Genomic DNA, 24,983 nt, shown 5'->3' on the forward strand with positions numbered 1-24,983 from the left:
CATTTATTCTTTCAATAAATAATGACTTATGGCCTAGCACGTGCCAGGAACTGGGTACAGCAGTGAGTAACAAAAATATGGTCCAGGTTCTCGTGGAGGTTACTGAAAAGACAGAATGTAGTAAGAAATTATGCAAATATCTAAGAGTGTAAGAGAAGATGAGTAACTATAACAAAGAGTTACCCACCCAATAAATATACATTGAATAAATGAATGTATAGCCAGACAAACATATAAGAAAAACACAAAGCAAATTAGTGAAGGTCAGGGGTGGGGTATAGAGAAGGGAGGTGAAAAACAGACCCAGCACAATTCCAAGTTCAAGGTCATTCAGAATTCAGTAGGTAGCTTTATAGAGTAAGGAACCAAATGTGGACAGACGAAGGTGGTTGGTGGGGGAGAGATGCTCAGATTGAATACCTCTCAGGTAAATAAGCTGAAAGACAACCAGAAAGTGCCTAGCACTTAAAGCAAGGTAATAACAAAGTTCATATCAGTACTTGCTTTAACTGGGATTCCTAATGATATGTGAGTTACCTAGTTTATGTACAGTACATTGGTTTTCATTTAGATTTTGTTTCTAAGCAGCATTAGTGAATCCTTGAAATGACATAGCCTGCCTATGCTCTATCCTATTGTTCCTGGTCATATGCTAGCAGAATAGTGTACATATCAGGACCACTAGGAGAGGGAAAGGTAGACATAGCATCTAGAAGGCATGAAAACACCTTTCTAGAACGTCAACAACTTAGTGCTAGAAACATGCTCAACTTACTCTTACTTTGCACGTTAATTTGGATAGCCCTGAAAGCCAAATATTTTACCAATGAGGAAACCAAGAAATAACTATCTATTCTGACGCTGCCTGAGATGCATTATGGATAAGGAATAAGCAAGAATCAAGGGAAAGAGGAGAACTTCTCAATTTATCTACCAGAAGGACTTTGCTGTTATATTTGAAATTATTTTTCAAGTCACAGAAATCTATGATTGAAAATAATAACATGTTTATTTATTTAGTAATTCTACTACACTCCAGACATTATATAAATACTGGAGATATTAAAACCCTGGTTCCTACCTTGGAGAAGCTCATACTCTAAGAAACAAAATCATGGAGCTATATAAAAGGAACAAAGAACAACAAAAAAACTCTTTAAAAATATATATTTTTTGATACTATGGAAATGCTACTTTTGTTTTTGTAGGTTGATTTTGTATCCTGCCACTTTAAAGAATTTGCATATTAGTTCTAACAGCTTTGCTGGTGGAGTCTTTAAGAATTTTGGATATATAAGATCATATCACCTGCAAAGAGAGAAAATTTTATTTTCTTCCTTTTTGACTTGGATGTCTTTTATTTCTTTCTCTTACATAACTGCTCTGGCTAGGACTTCCAGTACCATATTGAATAGAAGAGGTGAGAGTGGGCATCCTCATCTTGTTCCTGATTTCAGAGGAAAATTTTTCAACTTTTCAATGTTGAGTATAATATTAGCTGCAGGTTTGTCATAAATGGCCTTTATTGTGGTGAGGTACATTCCTTCTACACCTAATTTGATGAGAGCTTTTATCATGACAGGATATTGTATTTTGTGAAATGCTTTTTCTGCATCTATTGAGATGATCATATAGTTTTTGTACTTCATTTTAATGTCACATTTAGTATCATTTAGCAAGTGATTTGTTAATATCACATTTATTGATGTGCATATGTTGAACCATCCTTGCATCCCAAGGATAAAGCCTATTTGACCATGGTGTATAATACTTTTTTCCCCATTCATGCTGCCAAATTTATTAAAAAGTAAATGAAGTGTGGTGATAGTTTTTAAAGTTAATTTGACAGTTATTAAAGGGAAAAGGTAATATCACTTATTTAATAAACTAAATGCTTAAAAATTATAAAATCACTAATTTTAGAGCTCTGTGGAACTTTAGAAATTACCAGAGCCAACCTCTTCCCATTTTCCCACTGAAAATACTAAAGACCAAAGGGGTGAATTTACATTGTCCACATCAGACAGTAACATTGTGAGCTTCCTGTATACTAAAAAGGGGGTACCATCAAGAAGAAATCAACCACAGAAAAGAGAGTCTCTTCAGATATATCACATTTGTTACACCAAGCATGTATGATCCTTTTAATATGCTGTTGAATTTGATTTACTAGTACAGTCATCCCTTGGTATCCACAGGGCATTGGTTCCAGAACCCTTCCAAGCCCCGCCCATCCATCCTGCATAAACCAAAATCCACAGATAATACTCAAGTCCTTCAGTCAGCCCTAAGGAACCTGCATAAGTGAAAAGTTGGCCCTCCATATACATGGGTTCTGCTTCCCTTGAATACAGTATTTTTAATCCACAGTCGGCTGAAAAAAAATCCATGTATAAGTGGACCCATGCAGTTCAAATCTGTGGTGTTCAAGGGTCAACTGTATTTTATTGAGGATTTTTGCATCTATGTTCGTCAGGGATGCTGGTCTGTAATTTTCTTTTCTATAGTGACCTTGTCTAGCTTTGATGTCAGGATAATGCTAGCCTCATAAAATGAGTTTGGAAGTGTTCCCTCCAAGAATTGGCATTAATTCTTCTTTAAATGTTTAGGAGAATTTACCAGTGAAGCCATCAGGTCATAGGCTTTTCTTTGTTGGGGTGCTTTTGATTGCTAATTCAATTTCCTTACTCATACTGGTCTGTTCAGATTTTCTATTTCTTCATGATCCAGTCTTGATAGGTTATATTTTTAGGAATTTATCTACTTCTTCTTAGTTATTCAATTTGTTGGCATATAATTGTTCACAGTATTTTTTTATGATGCTTTGTATTTCCCTGTTACAAGCTGCAATGTCTCCTCTTTCATTTATAATCTTGAGTCTTCTCTTTTCTTTGTCTAGCTGAAGGTTTTGCCAATTTTATTTGACTTTTTCAAAAACCAACTCTTACTTTCATTGATCTTTTCTATTGCTTTTCTAGTCTTTATTTCATTTATTTCTGCTCCAATCTTTATTATTTCCTTCCTTTTGCTGACTTTAGGCTTAGTTTGTTCTTCTTTTTGTAGTTCCTCAAGGTGTAAAGTTAGGGTGTTTGAGATTTTTTTTCTTTCTTAATGCATTGGGTTTATCACTATAAATTTCTCCCTTGGAACTCTTTTTGCTGCATCCCATAAGTTTAGGTATGTTATGTTTCCATTTTCATTTGTCTCAGGTATTTTTTTTTATTTCACTTTGATTTCTTCCTTGACCCACTGGTTGTTCAGGAGTGTGTTATTTAATTTCTACATATTTGTGAATTTTCCAATGTTTCTCATTCTTGATTTCTAGTTTCATACCATTGTGGTTGGAAAAGATATTTGATATGACTTCAATCTTAAATTTGCTAAGACTTGCTTTGTGGCCTAACAAATGATCTATCTATCTATATATCTCTATCCCGGAGAATGTTCGGTGTGCACTTGGAAAGAACGTGTATCCTGCTGCTCTTGGATGGGATATTTTGTAGATGACTGTTAGGTCTATTTGTTCTATAGTATAGTTCGAGTCTGCTGTTTCCTTATGGAAGATCCGTCCATTGTTAAAGTGGGTAAGGAAACCACTGCTATTACTGTACTGCTACCTATTCCTCTCTTCAAGTCTGTTAATATTTGCTTTATATATTTGGGTATTCTGATGTTAGGTGCATACATATTTACAATTGTTACATCATCCTCATGAATTGACCTTTATCATTATATAATGATCTTTTTTGTCTCGTTTCAGTTTTTGACTTACTATTTTGCCTGATATAAGTAAGATATAAGTATCTGTTCTCTTTTGATTACCCTGCTCTCTTTCGATTACCATTTGCATGGAATATCTTTTTCCACCCCTTCACTTTCAGCCTGTGTGTGTCCTTAAAGCTCAAGTGAGTCTCTTGTAGACAGCATATAGTTGGATCTTGTTTTGTTTTGTTTTGTTTTGTTTTTAAAATCTATTCAGGTTACTTTCTTTGGATTGGAGAATTTAATCCATTTACATTTAAGGTAATTATTGATAGGTAAGCACTCACTACTGCCATCTTATTGTTTTCTGTTTTATAGTTTCTTTGTTCCATTCTTCCTTTCTTGCTGTCTTCCTTTGTAATTTGATGATGTTATATATGCTTTGACTCCTTTCTCTGTGTCTTTTGTTTATCTACTATAGGTTTTATCTTTGTGGTTATCATAAGGCTTATATAAATCATCTTATAACAGTTTATTTTAACCTGATAACAGCTTAACTATGACTGCATACAAAAACTCTACACTTTAACCTCCCCCCATATTTAATGCTACTGACATCACAATTTACATCTTTTATATATTGTTATTTTTAATACTTTTCTCTTTTAGCTTTATATTTAATCTACAGGGGAGGTCTCTGGACTTCATGGATGTGGATGTTCATTTACCTCTCCAGATTTGGGACATTTTTTGTAATCATTTCTTTAAATAAGTTTTCTTTCCTTTTCTTTTTCTCTGCTCCTTCTGGAAACCCTATAATGCATATATTGGTTCATTTGATAATGCCTCATACATCCCATAGACTGTCTTTACTTTTTTTCATTTTTTTATCTTTTCATTTCTCTGACTTGGTAATTTCAAATGACCCATCTTCAAGCTCATTGATCCTTTCTTCTACTTGGTCAAGTCTGCTGTTGAAGCTTTCTATGAAATTTTTCACTTCAGTCACTGTGCTCTCCCACTCCACAATTTGTTTGGTTGTTTTCAATGGTTTCTACCTCTTTGTTGAACTTCTCATTTTGTGTGTTGTTTTCTTGATTTTTGTTTAGTTGTCTATCCATCTTCTCCTGTAGCTCATCAAACTTTTTAAAGACAATTATTTTTAATTCTCTATCAGGCAGTCTGTAGATCTTCATTTCTTTACAGTTGGTTTCTGGTGCTTCACTTTGTCCCTTTGGTGGTGTCATGTTTCCCTGATTATTTGTGATCCTTTGTGGCCTTTCATTAGTGTCGGAACATTTAAAGAAGTAGGTACCTATTCCAGTTTTTATAGACTAGCTTTAGCAGGTGAAGCCCTTCACCAGTCAACCCATCCAGAAATTTGGGGAAGGATATCAGGAAGGGTCTGCAGGTGGGCTTTCTGCTGGAGTTTTCAGGCAGGCTGGCCTGGTATGTGGGTCAGCAGGTGGGTGGGTGGGGCTGGTGTCTAGGTCCACAGTGGCTAGCCTATTGCCTGAATGTCCCAGGGCAGGTGTGAAAGCTGGGTCTGCTAAGTCAGGCCTAAAGCCTGAGTCTGTGAAGGATGAGCCTAGATACTGAGTCCACTGGAGCACAAGGAATGGCCTGGTACCTGGGGTCACAGAAATAGGCCTGCAGACATCAAGTCAATGGGAATAATAAAGACATTTTTTATATGTGGTGTATTCATAGTTTCCTATTGCTGTTGTAATAAATTACCACAAAGTTAATGGCTTAAAACAACACAAATTTATTCTCATAGTTCTGAAGGTAAGAAGTCTAAAATCAAGGTGTTGGCTGCATTCTTTCTGGAGGTTTCAGGGGATAATCTCTGTCCTTGTCTTTTCCAGCTTCTAGAGGCTACCTGCATTCCTTGTCTTGTGGCCCCCTTTCTCCATCTTCAATGTACATCATTCCAACCTTTGGTTGGTTCCAATGTCATGCCTACTTTTATTGACTTTGATCCTCCTACCTCCCTGTTATTAAAGACACTTGTGATTAAACTGGGCCCTCCCAAACAGTCCAGGATAATCTCTCCACCTCAAAATCCTTAATCGCATCTGCAAAGATCCTTTTATGATGTAAGGTAACATATTCACAGGTTCTAGGAATTAGGACATGGACATCTTTGGGGGACTGATGGAGTTCGGATGTTCTGTCCCCTCCAAAACTCACGTGGAAATGTGATCCCCAATGTGGCAGTGTTGGAAACTGAGTCATGGGGGCAGATCTCTCATGAATGGATTAGTGCTCTCCCTAGGTGGGGAGAGTAATGAGTGAATTCTTGCTCTTTAAGTTCCCACGAGAGCTGATTGTTTAAAAGACCTGGCACCTCCTCTCTCTCTTGCTTCCTCTCTCCATGTGATCTGTTTGTACCTGCCAGCTGCCTGCTGCTTTCTGCCATGAGTAGAAGCAGCCTGAGGCCCATGCCAGATGCAGCTGTCCCAGAATCGTAAGCCAAATAAACCTCTTTTCTTAATAAATTACCCAGTCTCAGGTATTTCTGTCATAGCAACACAAAACAGACTAATACAGGGATCATTATTCAACCCATTACATTTAATCTCAAAATTTACTTCCCATTAAACCTTTCCCTGGAAGAGTATATGCTCTACCAAAACCAGACAGTAAACTAATGTTAACATAAAGTTAGAACAAGACAACCTCAGAATCAGACAAAGCCATGAAAGAGCTTCAGAATTCAATCAGGTATCCTTTTGTCATTAAGAGTTTTACAGACAGAAAAACATAAAAAGTGGCAGTATTTCATCAAGTTCAAAGAGCCTAAGCAGAAAAATATACATTATACAACTTCAATCAGGTGAGACGGTAGCCCTCAAAACTGCCAGACAATTGCTTCCTTAGTGGATCTTTTAACTTTGAGAATATTTAGAAATTAACTACAGAAATGGAAACCAGAAAAAAGGCTGCAGAGGGTATAGGACAGCTTCACAAAGGAAGAGATATTACACTGAGCTTTCAGTTAAGTGGAGCCAGTAAGTGTGTGTACATGAACACGCTAGTGTTAGGAGAGGGCAGAGCAGGAAGGAGGACTAGCATCTGCTATGGCACAAAAAGAACTGTGCATTTAGGCTACTGTAAATAGCTCCACTGGGCTAGCAACAAAGTGGGAATGGAAGGTGGATGGCAAGAAAACCAAATATCGTAAACAGAGAGAAACAATATAATATAGAGGTTAAGTACCTTTGAAGTAATGCAATGTAGATTAGAAACTTAGCTCTGCCCTCACCAACTCTGTAAACCTCTAGAAACTCAGTAAAGCCTCAATTAATTCATTTATAAAATGTGAATACAATAGTACACACCACATACAGTTGTTTTGAGAATGAAATGATAATGGTTTAGAGGTCTAGTAGAACAGTCAGAAAGCAACAAAGAGTAAAATTACCCCAAAGTAACAGTTCTCCAAAGCATAATCTGTCTTTAAATCTCTGTGTTTTTTAGAATGTGTTTTTTCTTTTTTGTCCCAGACTGAGAATCTCAGTTCCTCTAGATCAGCATCAGTGCGGTTTAATAGAACTTTCTGTGATGATGGAAACATTATAAATATGTGCTGTCCACCATGTAGCCACTAGTCACACGTAGCTATCGAGTAAAATGTGGCTGATGTAACTAAGGAACTGAATTTTTAAAAATAACATCTTTTATTGAGATATAATTCACATACCATACAGTTCACCCTTTTAAAGTATACAATCCAGTGGGTTTTAGTATATTCACAAAGTTGTACCTCAATTATCAGCACTAATTCCGCAACATTTTCATAACCTCAAAAAGAAACCCCATACCCATTAGCAGTCACTCCCCATACTCTACTCTCTCCAGTCTCTGGTAACCACTAATCTAGTTTCTGTCTCAAAAGATTTACCTATTTTAGACATTTCATATAAATGGAATCATACAAGACGAAGGCTTTTGTGTCTCACTTCTTTCACTTAGTATAATGTTTTCAAAGTTAATCCATGTTGTAGCATGCATCCATACTCCATTCCTTTTATGGCTGAATAATATTCCACTGCATGCAACTACCACATTTTGTTTAGCCATTCATCCATCGACAGACAACTGGGGTTGTTTCCAGCTTTTGGCTACTATGAATAATTCTGCTGTGAACATTCATGTGTAAGTTTTTGTGTAAATATGTGTTCGATTCTTTTGGGTATATACCTAGGAGTGGAATTTCTGGGTCATATGGAAACTCTATAGTTAACTCTTTGATGAATTGCCAGCATATTTTCCATAGTGGCTATACCATTTTACATTCCCACTAGCAATCTATGAGAGATTCAATTTCTCTACATCCTTGCCAATACTTGTTCTTGTCTGTCCTTCCAATTTTAGCGATCCTAGTGCACGTAAATGGTATCTTGTTGTGGTTTTGATCTGTACTTCTGTAATGATTTGATGCTAAGCACCTTTTCACGTTTACTGGTCATTTGTAAATCTTCCTCAGAGAACTGTCTGTTCAATTTTTAATTTTATTTAATTTTTAATTAACTTGAAATAGTCACATCTGGCTAGTGGCTACCATATTAGGATTCAGCATCTGACCCCTTTACCTTTGCTCATGGTCAGGTGGGACCGGCTAGCTGACTCATGACTCACCTCAGATGCCCCAGATGGAACCATGAGTGAGCCAGCAAGGAAAGACGAAAGGGGAATCAGTGTAACACCTGGAAGGAGGAGGTACCTGGCCCAGAGCCCAGCACTTAGGAAGCTCTCAAAAATTGCTGTTGATGATGAAAATAACTCACATTCATTGAGCAATTAATTGCAAGGCTCCAAGACTGTGCTTCATATTTACTGTCTCATTTAATCTTCACAACAATCCTATCACATAGTTTCTACTATTTCCATTTTATAAATGAAGAAACAGTTTTATAAAGATCAAGTAAGCCAATTATTAGTAATTTTACTCACTATAAAATTCTTCTTTCCATTTCAACCTTAGGAGCTTCTTTTCCTCATCTGGTCTAATTATAGCAATAATCTTACAGATCTCAACTATGGAAACTAAGTATTATTCAGGATTCTACCATTACATTCAGCATATACAATATTATGTCTACTAACCTATCTCAAAGGGACATTATAAGAATTAGACGGTTTTGAAGCAGCAAAATGTTAGCACTAAAAGAAAATATGAACTCCTGACTTTGTGTATTATGGGCCAGAATTTTATCTTTTATAATGTGTTCAGTCACTTACTCCCCTTCTTTGAATTGATTCAACTATATACTGAACATCTACTGTGTACCAGACACTATCCTAGGTTTTAGAGATACAGCAATGATTATGACAGCCAAGAATCGTGACCTAATGAAGCTCAATATATTAAAGAAATGTATGGTTTTCAAAGTACACAAACTGCAATAAGTTTCTGTCACATGGAGGCCTTTCTGCAGTGTCTATTTCATAATAAACCTTATCTGATATTGCAGCATAAGTACCCTTAAACGACACTCTGCCTACTAAGAAATTTTGAGTCTGAACATTATAGCCTTTAAAATGGCTCAAAATCCACACATTTGGCAAAATTTGCCTACAGCAGTTGCTACTCTAGAAGTAGCACCCAGCTCCTAAGCACAGCCATCTGCCTAGGAACTGATGGGAAATATTAAAGCTTACCTCCAGCTCCATGGGGCTGTCCCAGACTCCTACGCACATGAGGGGAGGACAACACAGCAAGTCACCAAGGCCATTTCTCTGACCTAAAGCACAGTGTGATTGCCCAAGCTTTCATCATCCCCCACCCCTGACCCTTATTTCAGGTAGATAAAACAGAAATGATAAGGTTGTTCAATTGATTCGTGTGGGTGGCTATTGTGCTGGCTGGGACAATAACACTGCTCTCTTTTAAAGAGTTCACATTTTATTCACTGCTATAAATAACAATTTAATTTTTAAAATACTGCATTTCTAACACTATACTACAGAAAACAGTAAAGCTCAAGTTCTCCTATACACAGGTTGCTTTTGGCAATAGACCTAACTAACCATGCTCTGAAGGCTGGCCTTTGCCTGACCCTCTCTCATTGTACCTCGCCTCAGGGATGAGTAAGCAGGGCAAAAGGTATGAATTAAGTTGATTAGGAAAGCCTAAATGAAATGTCTAACTCAATCATTTCCAGTCTCAAACTCACTATTTCCTGTGTCTTACTCAGCAGCCCCTACCAAAGTACTCAACCAGATTTACTGAAAGAAATCATGGACCAAACAAACTCACCGATAATATAGCTCAGTACCATTTGGCCAAGTTGTGTTTCCTATCTTAAACCATCAATCAGGTAAGGAAAACTACAACCATGGAATCACAACTGCAAAAACAATACTTTGCCTGATCTTGCTACAAGAGCCAATGGGGAATATGAGAAGGGCTTTCTTTCAAAAAAGCTATTATACCCTCCTCAGTGGTGTGAGTAGAAACAAATATTCCAAGTGCATCAATAAAAACAATGGTAAAATTCAGTTCTTACAGTTTATATGAAGCTGACCACCAATTACCTTAATGGTTGAGAGCAAGTACAAAGGAAAATCAAGAGTGCAACACGACATTCCAACTATGGATAGAAATAGCCACTCTTGGTTGGATGTGGGAAGGCTAAAGAAAACTTTCCCAGTAAATGTTCTAAGATTACCCACAATATTCGGTATCTATGTGCTCACAAACATTCTGGTAAAGTTCAAGTGACTATAGCACTCTAGGACAAGAATAACAATTTTCCAGATGGGATGGCACTATTTCAATGGCTTAAAACACACCAAGCAGCTTCCATGAATTCCTAAACTTAGTAGTCACAAGGTGGACTTTCTCTTGAGAACTAAAAAGGCAGTAAAAATCGGGAGAAATGAAGATTATAATAGATGATCAAATTAGATTACAGTAGGGTACGGAAAAACTGAGGACATACCAGCACAGAATCAGTGAGGAAAGGTCACAGAACTGTTAAATAGGCTATCACTATTACCAAACAAAAAAGGAAAGGGCACAGTGGTATATTATTTTCATTCACAAGTCTCTAGTCACTGAGTTTAAAATTTGACAGAGGAATAGATTTGTAGAAATATGAGAGTTAGGAGTAAAGGCAAACACAGGTGTTTACCTAATGATTTTAACTGTCTGCAGTTCAGAATCATGGGGAAGAAAACACCACCAAGGCTTCATCTTGAGCAGAGATCAGCAAGCTTTTTGTGTAGTGGGCCAGAAAAGAAAGGTTGAGGCATTGTGGGTCACAAGGTCTCTGTCACAACTACTCAACTACTTAACTCTCCTCTATAACACGAAAGTAGCCATAGACAATACTTAAACAAATGAGCATGGCTGTGTTCCAAAAAACTACTTACAAAAACAGGAAGTGGGCTGATTTGACCCATGGCCCATAGTTTACTGACCCCTGATCTTAGAGTTCTAAGTCAGTGGTTCTCAAACTTTAGTGTGCCTCAGAATTCCCTTGAAGGGCTCGTTAAAACAGAGACAGCTGGGCCCCATCCCCAGAGCTTCTGATCTTAGAGGGTTGGGTGGGGCCTGAGAATCTGCATTTCTAATTAAGTTCCCAGATGCTGCTGCTGGTGGTCATAAGGAGATCCTTGTTTTGAGAACCACGGATCTAGACCTTACTGACTTAACAGGATGTTCAATATTTTAGGTAACTGTCAAAGTTCCATCTGACTGGCCATTTGTCACTCATAGTAAGTCCCAAACTTCAAAGCTCAAACAAAATTAATTTAAAGAGAAGCAGGGAGAAACACACTAGTTGGGATTTTTTCTTCACTTTGACTTTAATGTAAATTTATCATTGCCCCATTAGTAAAATAAACATAATTCTTCCTCAAATCTCTTATTCAACATATTCACCTAACATATTCTAAGTCCTACATAGAGTTGAGAAGTATTAAGGTCTACAACCCAAAGAAAAGAATAAAATCAGTTTTAAAGACAAAGGTAAATGATTCTTGCAAAATCGAAGAGTCAACAAAGTCCATTTCTCATTAGAATTGCTTCATTTCAATAAAATAGAAATAGTAATATATGTAAGGTAGTTTAAGACTTAAGAATTCTGTCATTTCATGTTCATAAGAATCCTGTGAGGTAGATAATATAGCCATTACCATTCTTAAGACAAAGAAACTGAGGAAAACAAACCAAATGGTGATGTCGCACAAATTTTTAAAAATTTTTCCTTAAAATATCTATTTCTGGGCCGGCCCGTGGCTCACTTGGGAGAGTGCGGTGCTGATAACACCAAGGCCACGGGTTCGGATCCTATGTAGGGATGGCAAAAAAATAAAATAAAATAAAATAAAATATCTATTTCTCCTAGTAAGTCTTAAATTACATTCTTCAAATCCAGCTTACCCATATCTTTTTAGGACTATGTCTATGAATGTGTCTTCATGGAAAAAAAACAGCATTCTAATAAGATTTTCAAGTCCATATTCATATTTGTGGGCCTAATTCTGAACCACCAAGGCAAGTCTAACCAAGAAGCCTCAACTTTAATCAGATGGCAATTTAAAGTCCACTCTACCATTAGTGCAAATGGGTCATAGATTATGGAAGTGTGGTGATCCAGTATTGTAATAGAAACACTCAGCAATGGGAGAGATATTAATGTAGATAATCCAAAAAGTAGAGCAGCAAGCCTAGAATGCTCCCTCTCCAGATTTCCAGGCTCTTTCTGCAATGATGATAATGAAAGTGTTTTCATTTGAATAGATATTTACACAGACCACTTTCACATCCATAAAAGGGAATTTTTTTTTTTAAATGCATAGCCTACAATATGTATGGTTGGTAAAGGTTCTTTCCATTCTTATTAAGCATGCTTTAAAAAATATTATATACATTGATTATAATGTGAGATAATTACATTCTCACTCTAACCTGTGATCTGAATATTCCTGTAACAATTTTTTAAAAATTTATATGAAATATAATTAAAGAAAGTCCACAGTGAACACAGCTTCTTGTTTGTTTTACAAGTATCTAATCATTTTACGAGTGACTAAATTAAAGAAAAAATTATTTATTAAAAAGATAATTTCAAATTCAATGCCACACTATACGACTGGGACAAAAACCCAGTTAAGCTATTAAGCCTAAGAAGAGGACCTGTACAGATTCTATATAAATAAAGGCTGACGATTCTGCTTTTGAACTAATGGCTCAGATGGAAGTCAGCAAAAATTTCTAACCTAAATAATGTAATATAAATAATACTGTCCAAGGATTATCAAAGGAAAAAGCCTTTTACTGTCCTCTGAAGCCAACCTAAGACGTATTTCCATAGAAGTTAAGTGGTCTAAATAGACCACTCAATTCCGACATGATCATTCTTATATCTGACAATGTAATATAACCTAGTAGATGAAATGCTGCTCTGTGGATTCAGATAATTTAGATTCAGTGCCCAATCATATCAGAGACTACAACTTTAGGATCTTTCTACCTCATCTTGCTCACTGTTAAGATGTGGAAATTGCTGTCATAATAAAATCTCGGGAAGTTACATAAAAGAACACTATAATATTCATAAATCCTGTATATGGCTGTTTCTTAAATACATATTCTGGGATTTTCCTTTTCTGATTTTCTTTTCAGTTTTGAAATTCACATAATGAACATTATGTGAATAATTAATTAATTAACATTATTCATTAGTTAATCTGTCAAATGTCCAAATGCAAAGGTGAAAGGTATGGTTAAAAAATTCCCCCTTTTAACATAATCGTTACAGCTTTTCACAACACTACAAAATTATAATCTAGAACAGACTCGCAAATTATGAAAATCTATAAGCTCAAAGAATACTATCTTTCCTATGTATGTAAGAGGCAATGACAGGTTTTTGAAAGACACAAAGCACTCAAATATATTTTTTAAACTTTCTTAAGATTTCTTTAATTTTCCCTACCTGTATTCCTCTATTCCTTTTTATAAATGAGGAAATGGGCATAAAAAGATTAAATGCGTTACCCTAGGAGAAGACTGACAAATTATTCAAGCTTCACCTCCTCTGTGAAGATTTCCCCAACTTCCTCCTCCTATTGGGTGGTCACACAGTCTCTGGATTTCTCACTTAACACACTCATTCAACCACTACTGACCGAGTACTTACTATGTGTCGGTTACCAAGTTATGCAGAGGATACATGTATGAACAGGCAATTGTGACCCTGGACTTATCAGGACTTAAAGTCTAGTTAGATTAGGTCTAGGTTTAACTGTCATCATCTCCCATTGACAAAGATCTTGAGGCCAGAGAACTCAAATGTTTGGTGAATAATGATAATGGAAATTAAAATAGTAATAACGACCTTTAGACATTTTACATAGATCATGTTATTCAATCCTCACAACAACCCTGCAAGTTATACACTATCTCCCTCACTTTACAGATAAAAACAATGAGGCTCAGAGAGGTTAACTATATCGTCCAGGGCCACATAGCTAGAAACGGATGAATAAATGAACAAACAAATAAAGGTTAGCACCACTAACTATTTTATGCACATGGTAGAAAAGGATATTCGTTTCACCATGTAACAGAGCCAGTGGTTAGCACTGAGAAAGTGCACATTTGGAAATTGTTGAAACTTATGTACATAACTGCCAAAAGAAATTTGAGTATCTCAGAGACATTCTAGAAATAAAAAATACTTATGCTGCACTTTATAATCATTAATCCATGCACATGGCTTGTGAAGCAGCTATGATTCCTTCTATAAATAAGGAGAAAATAGCCACAATGTTCCCAAATGTTACCAGATCAGATATTAGGGGGTTGCCTTACAAGCCACAAACCAATAGTGATCCATATATTTAGGGGAAATTACATACCAAGGATAAGCAGAAAGGCCAAAAATCTATGATGTTTCTTAAAAACACAAATTAGAGTCTATAAAGTAGCAGTAATATAATGGCAATCTCTACATCACAGCAAGGCTAGAGACCTCTGTAACTGAATTAATAACATCATCATCATCATTTAATAAAACATTAAAATCTGCATATGGTTAAATGGTAATACTTCCATCCTAGATTTAAATATACCAAAATACTCTAAACTTAGGGTTAAAAGCCTGAAATACAGACTCAACATAATACGAGGGGTCTTCAAAAAGCTGATGGAAAGATTCAAATTATCTTTAATTTCATTTTCCCATGAACTTCTTGAAGTACCCTTATATATTTTGGATATTATTAAACTACACCAAAAAGAGAAAGAACAACCATTATTCCTACCTGTAAATGATTCAAATATTCAAAACAATGGTGACAAAGTAAAAAAAAAAAAAAAAAAAAAATGGATAAAAAGAAATAAAAAAGATTGGGGAAAAAAAGAACATGCAACAGTCCAGTAATAGAACACAAGAAGCTGACGTGAAAGAACATGCGCTTAGGAAAAAAATGGCGTAAGTGCAATAAAGTGGCCATTTCTTATTGTGAATGGATGTGGACAACTAGAAAAAAGCCAATAAAAAATTTAGTTGGGGGCAGGGGGAAGAGGGATGGGAAAAGGGAGGAGAGTACTACACTCATCCACCTTAGACAAAAACCTTGACGCAAGAATTAGTTCCCTATAGTGAAAGGATTTAAGGAAATAACAATGGTTTGACAAATACCAAAAACTTAGAGTAAATTGAAAGATCTAAAATTTACTTTGTCACTTCATGAAAACCTTCCATTTAATTGACAGTCACGCACAAGTTCAGGAATGAAAAGGACCTAATCTTAAGAAAATCAAATGATTTTACCTACAAACCAGCCATCGGAATCTGCAAAACACAATTACAGTGAAAAAGAAAGCTACTTTTTATTTTTTTACCCTAAATATGTTGGTTTTGAGATAGATTTACAGAGATAGTATAAACTTACCAACATCTGCAAAAAAAGAAGCCAGAACCTAGCTTTACAGACATACCATGAACTGAATATTAAATATTATATTCATCTTGGTAGGTGCTTTAAATTGCCTCTCTGTTATAGCCACGCCTTTTCTTGGTCCTCAGTCAGAGTTTATTGGCATTTTACATTATTGATCTTACCCACTTACAAACTTCTATGCTGTTCAGCTATCCTGATCCTTCTAACTCTATGAGTTATACTCCAAACCACAATCCCCCAGCTCAGTCAACCTCCAAGAACTCATTCACTCATAGTTTCACTTCTACACTGATGACTCCCAAATGTTCAATGCTATTCCATACCTCTCACTCAAATTACAGTCCAGCATTTCCAGCAATGTCCAATTAGAAATGGCTTGCACTCAATCCAAAGCCAAAGCGCCAACCCATGTCATGGAATACTGGGCAGCAGTTAAAGAGGAGATACAGACAGATGCATTGATGGATATGGAAAGATCATTATATATACATTTTTAATAAAAAATTAATATTTCAGTATAGTGTACAAATATGTTCCCATTTTGTTTTTTAAACAAAAAACTTCCAGAAAGATATACAAGAAAGTGAACAATGGTTACCACAGGAGAATGAGGATATGAATGGTGGGAGAGTGGAGAGAGACTTTGCACCATCTATATTTTAAAATTTACTATGTACATCATTGCTTTTATAACTTACTTTATGGAAACTAATTAGTTAATAAAGAGAAAATAATAGAAAATTATTAAATCTCAAAGTTGGAAATACACATTAATTTAATGTCAAACTAACTTCAGAAATGAAATCTTCCCAACATAGAAAGTCAAAAAGAGACTCTCCTTACACTAGAGACTCTCTTTATACTGACTTGGGCTCTACAACCAATAATCTCATAGTGGCTGTAGGATAGAAAGAAAGGAAAACAGGTTCTATAGCAGCTTGAACCCTGTAGCATAAACCCAGAGCCATATTTGGTGGTTCTGGGATCTGCGCTGTCAGTTTTAACTACAAAATAAAACCAAAAATGTGAGAGCAGCACATCCCATTGGCTTGTTGGCTGGGGTTAGGTACCTGCTCTGCCCCAATATCAAGTCTCTTGATTATTTAGGTGTGCAATACTGGCGGACAGCTGAAATGCTCACAGACTCAACAGCTGCAGTTCAGTATATGGTTTTTAGAGTCAGAGAGAACAATTTCATTATTTTTATCACAGGATATAGGAATAACTAAACTGTGGAAACCACTCCACCGCATCCCCAACAAATACCTATCTCTGAAAACCTCATTACTTCTGGTTTGGCAAGTTAGGAGTAATAATCAACTATTCTGTCTGTTGGGGCAGGGGAACTGGCAGGAAAAACTTGGAGAGTGAAACAGGCAGAGAAAGTTCCAAAACAAATTATATTTTGGATAGATAGCCAAGATCCTATATTTCCATTGCTAAAAATACAGATTTATCAGCTAATGTGGTGACAAACACTGATATTTCATTTTAAAAAAAGACAAAAAGAAATAGATGAAAGAATGAATAGCATATGGAACCTCTACTGAGGAGGTAAGAAATTTAACTAGAAAGTGGAACAATTAAAATTTGCAGTAAACAAACTCTGAAAATGAAGATGTGTCTTACTTTAAGGAAACCTAATGCAGTATTATCACAGTTTGAATCAGCAGCAGAATGCAGCATGAAATGAACAGACTTTAAAACCAGTTGGAATCTGTGTGATCTTGGGCAAATTACTCAACATGCTCTCTGAATCTCACTGTTCTCAGTAAAATGGGTACAATTAAATGAGATAATACATGGAAAATGCCTAACATTAGAAGGACAAATGTCAATTTCCTTTACAAAGTAAGCATTAAGTTATAAAAGATTTTCTTTATTTTCAAACAAACTTATGTCAAAGTTCCTTTAAACACAGTTCTCCTACCACATTTAAAATGTGAAAACATTTATAAAAATGCAATAATTCCAGAACGATCTCAAAAAACCAGGTATACCTGCTTCTTTAATTTACTGAGTAGAGGTACAACCGTAGACGGAAGAATTTTCAATTTAAAGGAAATATCCAAGAAAACAATTTAAGGGACATCAGAGATATAGTTCATTAGGTGAAATTGTTGCAGATACAAGGAAATAATGGAGGGTGGGAAGTGTGAACTGCATATGACAAGTACAGATAAGCATGTCACAGTCATGGAGGAAGTCCATAGGAAGTATTTACAAATACAACTTGCAAATGACATGTCCTAAAGCAATCTATAAAAAGCGGAGACGGTTGTACACACATAGAAAAGCAACTGGCTAGCTCGTTACCCCCAAAATGGTCCCAGAACCAAACTCCACCATTAGCAATCAACATTGCTTCCCTACTCCCAATAAGGACTGCCATCGGTAGGAATCCACATCCTGTGTTTAACAGGTTTTTCCTCTGTGGAAGTCCAGCTTAACCTCCATGGCTTGGATTCTTTCTGGGCTACCAGCAATTTAGCTGGTGATTGTGTTTCTCTTACCTTGTTACATGGCTGTCACTGTGATCACACGCTTCTTTCATGGAACAGCTTACTCATTTCTGGAAAATTCTCAGTTCCTTCAGGCTCACACTTGACCTTTTCTTAACATTAAAAACTACTTTACCTATAATGTCCAGTTAAAATTTCCTGGAAAGATTTTTCAACAGGGTGTAACATTTTCCCTGTGGTACTAGAAACCCAAATCACTTGAGTCAGTCAATACATGTGAAAGCCACAGTAATTAGTACAAATTAGTAAAGGTGAATTTCTTTCTGTGCTGACTTATATACTTTACCTATTATTAATCCAGTATTTACATAAAAGCTGCATTTAACTCAATTCACTGGCAAATAGCATTACTGGAATCACAAGTATGGAAATTAAAGTATATAAGCAACTTAGCCATACTCTTTTAATAGAGTGTATGTGCACACACAATCCATACTAAACTGATAAATTTCTTAATATTAAATTAAGCCATTATAGCAGAAAGCCATCAACTGTGATTGAAGCAATCTTTGTTCTGTGTTGTTCCAAACATCAGACAATCACCATGTTAGCATTAGATGAGTGTCATAAAAAATCAATGTGAATCTTAAAAGGCCCAAGAAATCAAAGCCAAACACAGGCTGAAACTAAATTCTTACACAACAAGGCTCAGAAACATTAAGTGAATAGAAGATATAATCCATGTTTTGGTCCTTTAGCTTCAATACCTTCCAAAAACATTTATTCTACTTTGTAAAAATTGTAAGACCCTGAGAAGCCAGTCCCCAAATATTAAATACATAACCTAAGTTGTAAACCAATGACTCTCAATCATTGCTGCACATTAGAATCACTTGGAGTGCTTTAAAAAAAAAAAAATACCAGTGACCAGGACCCACTCCCAGAGATTCTGATTTCATTGCTCTGACACAGGGCTCTGGCATCGATCTTTTTTTAAAGCTCCCCTGGTGATTCTAATATACAGCCAGGTGGAGAACAGCTACTTTAAACTAATGCAGCCTTTTGGGACAATAATTACTCTGAGGTTGATAAACATGCTTTTTTGCCTTTTAATGAGATTTTACTAAAACTACTCAATTCATTCCACAGCTAATAAGCAACTGTTACACTGCAGGAACTGTATTACGTAATGGAGAGAGATGTATAACGTTCCCTGCCCTCAAGAAGCTCCCTATTAGGTAGAGAGATCTATAAATAAGTAACTGTAATTAAATATAAGTGCTCTTGAGGTGTAAGCAAATACAGCACCGTCACAAACTTGCATGTCATCCTTGAGCAGGGGTCAAGCTGCATCATTCCAATTTTAGTATATGTGCTACCAGAGCAGGAAAGTCAGAAGTTACAGGTTACTAAATACCAGGACAAATATTCAGCCTATACAAAGTGAAAACAGGGTGCATTTTGCTATTCTCTTTCAGAGAAACTGCTATACCAAGAAAGTAGGCATTTTTCCATGTTTTAATTTGGATGAATGGTCTTAAAATTTTTCATGTAACATTACTGATTGTACACTAAACTATAAAACTGTAAGTTTGCAGAAGATACAGTAAATGATCGTGACATAAAAGTCATTAATCTACATTTGCATAATACCTTTCCTTTCCAGTAATTGCTATATTTGCTAAGACAAGAAGTTTTGGGACTATGAAAAAGTCCCACTATTGGAGATTTGTTTCAGCCACTTGAAAGACGTTACATGGAAAATGTTATGGAAACAACAGGCATTCAAAGGAGTTTTTGTAAGACTTTGAAAAATAAGAAACACAGAGGAAAAGAGTTTTAATTTTTTTAAAAAGGAAATGGCACTCTCCCAATATTCATAAAGAAGCAGGTACATGATTCCCTCAAAGGTAGCTTTAACAAGGATAAAGGCTGCAGCCACTGGGAAGAAAACATATTCCAAATAATAATCTTATACTTTAAAAGCTCCTTAACTCTATAAGTTGTCCTTCTCAACCAAGGGAAAAAACACACTAAAGGGTCTAAATTAAACTAGAACTTGCATTTACACCACTAAGTAAGGCTTAGTACAGAGTGGATGAGTGGATGAGTGAGTAGGTGGATGGTAGGTAAAGGAGTGAGTGGGTAGTCAATTAGTTTTGAAAAGTGTAATCTATTTTAAAGTACCTTAGTAAAAATGTAAACTTATTAAGTCCTAGTGGTGAAAAACAACTTGTGATACTAATTTGGTATAAAAGAAAATCAAAATTCCATAGAATTTGGATAGAAATCAACAAAAAGGTTTTCAGTACCAGTCAACATCTTCGAGGCTTTTTTGTTTAAATCCAGAGTTGAACAAATTCTAAGTTAAAATGTATGCTGTCTAGGTCACTGCAAGAAAATCTCAAGTGAATTTCAATTTCCAGATCAATACAAACTGAGACAATATACTGGAGAAACCTTCAACCTTTACACAGGGTGAGGAGTACTATCATTACGTTCTTTAACACTAAGGCTACCTTGGATTCATTATTTCGTCAAATGGCATTTTATAAATGGCACTGACCAAGTTGGATTTTGTGGGATATGAATGAGATTTCACAGTTTACAGTAGAGAACCTATCATCTTAAAAGTAGCTTGCTCTCCCTCCTTATGCAGCTCTGAAACAGAAGAGATGAATTTAATTCAAGGGAGTTTCCTGAAAATATTTCATCAATTATAAGCAGAATACCGACTGTGTTAATGTGATGCTGATCATTTCTTTTCAATATCCAAAGAGATCACATCATCGCCCTTCCATATCTTAAGGAATCAGAACTAGTCACCAAAATTGATTCAATGACGGCTATTTTCCATCATCACAATATAATTAACATTTTAATCTCACATTTTCCAATTATGACTTTGAGGGCTCATTTACATCAGCTATAACTAAGACGCAACAAACATCATTCACCCACACATACAGTCATTAAGAGGCTTTTGGGAAACACCTAATTTACCTTCACTGGGTGCTAAGAATGAAGAAACCATGGAGATTTTTGATATATTTTTCTCTCTAGAATTGTGCTATTCACATGTGGCTATTGAACACTTTAAATGTGGCTAGTCCAACTGAGGAAATGAATTTTGAATTTTATTTAACTGTAATTAACTTAAATTTATATTTAGAAAGATACTCAATTCAATTATTGGAAAACTTTTATGTATGTTTGGAACAACTGAGTATGTGAATCTAGTTTTGCAAATGCGAATTTAGAAAACCTAAATACAGATCAAGTATTTCTGATGAAAATTTAGCATAGCATCAGAATTTAGATGTGCTGTTAGTGTAAAATACACATTGGATTTCAAAGGTTTCATATGAAAGAAAGGATGCAAAATATCTCATTAATTGTTATATTGATTACATGCTGAAATAACAGTTTGGATCTACTGGATTAAATAAAATATTTTATTTAAATTAATTGCACCAATTTGTTCTTAATCTTTCTAATGTGGTTATTAGTAACATTTAAATTATATATGTAGCTCGCATTATGTATCTTTTGGACAAGGCAGCTCTAGAGCACTTCCACAACCACTTTACCAGGACACATTTGGATATCCTCCTCCTAACACACAGGCTGGTCTTGTAACAATGGGGGCAAGGAGTAACATGTCCTCGTATCAATCGGGTCTGAGTAAAGTGTGCAGCAAGCACTATCCACAATTTCGCCATGTGAGGCAACACTGTACTACCCCAATATGGAAGGGAAAAAATGAGTTATCAGCGCTCCAACAAATTGAAATTGAGTATTGCAGAGAACTTAAAAGAGATAGAACCAACTGCTCTAAGGTCTTGGTTTCATTTCCCAACTGCGGACCTTAAAATAGACAATAAAGCACACTTCCGAAAAAAGAGGTAAAATATTTCAATGGTAGCTATGTAGCAATCCTTATTAAATCACAAAAACTGCTCTTAAATCTTATCTCCTCAACTTCTAAAGCCACAGAATAGACGCTGAGCTAGGAAATCAACTTCAGATTGCCAGCATTTCCCTCACAGGCAAATTAGCAGGATTGTGCACTTGGAATACTGTTTGACAAGAATGAAAAGGAAACTATTCAAAACAGATTTAAGGAATGGACAATTAGATGAGGAACTGCAGATTTAATTCTCAATCAGCACTGTGATTAATCTGATTCCCTGCTTTTCCCTAGCGTAATTATACAACACAGATGAAAGGATGAGCATTTGGACTGTCAGTTCTATATCCTAGTCCAGCCCGGTGACTCAAAGCAGACGGCTCTACCACGCTAACCACCATCCCAACAACAGTCGAGGGGAGCCTCGAGAACTGATTGAACAGTCATTGCATAACGAAGCATTAAAAACTCGGATGCCCCTAACTCTTTCCACGTTTGTCTACACCAGGTGAGGAATTTGCTGAAGCTGAACGCATCCGGTCTTAAATGACCCCCTCCAATCCGAGCATGGGGTGAACACAAAGGCATCTGTCTAATATCCTGCACAATAGACACACACCCCACAATTAAAAACCCTGGACGCTCTTTCTCTCTCTCTCTCTCCACGCTAGCAAAGGAAATGCAAGCTGCTCTTTTCGTAAATGGTCTATCGCACACGCTAGGTAACAATAACCCCAACTGTTCCCAGGAAGCAACTATAAAATCGGTTCTGCCACGTCCCTGTGCAACTGTCAGATAAAATGCAGGCAGCCGGCCCCACGCTTTATGGGGTGGCCGACCTCGGCTCGTTGGCCTCAACGGATCGCCTAGAACCCCCCAGACCCCTGTCTGGCAGGAGATCTAGGTACACGTCTATAAATACTCCCGGGTGAGGAGTACGAGGGAGGCAGAGGGGAGGGAGGAAGGGAGGGCAGGGGGCAGGCCCGGAGCGGGTGCGGGAGGACCCGGGCATCACTGAAATGCATTTTTCCACACTCCCGCTCCCTCGCGTGGAGACTCACTTGCCGATCACCTCGCACAGCTCGTACACATCCTCGAACAGCACGTCGTCGTCGGCCATGGTCCGGAGGGGGACAGCGGCCGCAGCGTGGAGGGCTCCGAAAACCGGGGTGGGGGCGCCCAAGAGCTCAGTGCCCGGCCCCGGGCTCGCCTCCTCCCCTCAAGACCCGCGAGCCCTAGGTGCTGAGGACGCTCGAGTGGGGCCGCGAGGCCCGGAGACTGCGGCGCCTTTCTCTGCGGACTACCACCCCGGCGCGGGCGGCGGGGCCGGGGCGCGGGAGCGAGGGCGGCCCGGGCCCGGCGCCGCCCGCCCGCCCGCTGCTCCTCGCGCTGCTCGGGCCGCGCTGCCCGGCGTGCGGATCTTCGGGGTCCGCGCGGCGCTGCGCTCTCCGCTTGTCAGCCCGCGCGGACCGCGAGGCCGCGACCGCTCCCTCTGCCCGGGGCCGGCTCCGGTGCGGCGCGGGGCAGCTCGGGCTACAGGGGGGGCCGCGGCAGGACCATGGAGGGAGGATCGCTGCGGAGGGAGGTGGCGGCGGCGGATCGGCGCTGGGGACCAGGAGGCGGCGGCAGAGACGCTCCCTCCTCCTTCTCCTCCTCCCGCCGCCGCCCGCCTGGGAGTGGGAGGGGGCTTCGCGGGACTAGTGCTCTGTGCGGGCGGGAGCCGCGGCCACCGCCTTCTGCTCCTCCCCTTCGCCTCAGCCGCGGACTGCTCACGAGTCCCGCGCACCCGCCTCGCGCATACACGCCCTCCTCCCCCTTCGGCCGCGCGGCTTCCAGAACCACAGGACCCGCCCACTCTAGCCTGTCGGGAGGCGGTGGCCCACGGAAAGGGAATCGGGCTCAGCGGCGCATGCGTGAAGCGACGGCCACGTCACGGCAAACGGGCAGGCGCCGGGAATCTAGAGGGTGAGGGGGGATTGGCGCGCGGGGCCCGCGGGCTGCCACTGTCGAGGCGGGGCTGGTCGGGGTCGTCACCTCCCCGCCCAGCCGGGACCAAGCCGCGAAAGGGGCCGGGGACAAAAGGTCCACGGCTACACGCACGCTGTTCGGCGAGAGGCTGCGAACTCAGGCCGCTCCCCACCTTCTTTTGTAATCGCAGCTTTTTGCTGGGGAAAGAGGAAGGGAAAGGGTGCTAATGAATGGGAAAGCAAGAAAAGAGGTGGAGAGAGGGTGTCACTCAAGACCGTGCTTGGCAGCGGATGCTTTTACTGCCATCCTGTCATTCCTTAATGAAGATGAGGGCTGGGGGAGGAGGATCGTCCAAGAAAAACACCAAACAAAAACTGTTCGGGAAGGTGTGCAATAACAAACGGTAATCTGTAGAGACAGCTTCTCTCGCGTTTTGCCCCAAACTCAAATATATATCCAGTGCCTACCCCCACTAAAGACAACGTAGAGAGAGGTCAGGAAAGCAGGGAAATACCGACACTCTGAACCCTCTTGTATATTACCCCCAAGCTCCCAGCACCTTCTGTGCTCTGTATACTCCTTATACATGTTAGACTTGTCAGGATAAAAATGCAACTAAAGGGAGTGGATGCACAGGGTCAGCCAGGGAGTGAGATTCTGGGTGTTGCCGTTGTGCTAGGTTGCATTCAATATGAAGATTTCTGTTCAACTGAGCATGTGTGGAATGAGCCAACGCCATCAGACAGGTATATACCTCAGTTGAAGACCAATAAAAAAAAGTCTTTGTTCCTCCGCACAGCAGAAGTACCCGGTTAGTTCAAAGTCAGTTTCCAGAAACCGTCTGGTAAAATTCTCAGTGAGGTAATTTTTTTAAAAAAAGTATTTGCCAAAGTGGAGGGGGCGGGGTGGACACTCACAGCCTATTTTCTCTTCAGAAACATTTTGTGCAAACCCTTGACCACTCTCCCTCAAGAGGCTGAGAGATTTGCCTGTTAATGATTTGAGTTCGCAACCTT

The 24,983-nt window shown here is 38.3% G+C and overlaps 1 protein-coding gene across 1 annotated transcript in view; it reads right to left on the reverse strand.

The window, feature by feature from the left end:
* Positions 1-23,339, reverse strand: part of CASK (calcium/calmodulin dependent serine protein kinase) — a 378,414-nt gene extending 355,075 nt beyond the window's left edge. The window contains exon 1 of the mRNA XM_063083161.1: positions 23,061-23,339. Coding sequence (XP_062939231.1) covers positions 23,061-23,119 — 59 coding nt within the window. The 5' untranslated portion in view covers positions 23,120-23,339. The remainder of the gene's footprint in view (positions 1-23,060) is intronic.
* Between the last annotated feature and the right edge of the window lie 1,644 nt (positions 23,340-24,983).

The sequence above is a fragment of the Cynocephalus volans genome, chromosome X, assembly GCF_027409185.1.
Source record: "Cynocephalus volans isolate mCynVol1 chromosome X, mCynVol1.pri, whole genome shotgun sequence".
NCBI classification, from domain to species: domain Eukaryota; kingdom Metazoa; phylum Chordata; class Mammalia; order Dermoptera; family Cynocephalidae; genus Cynocephalus; species Cynocephalus volans.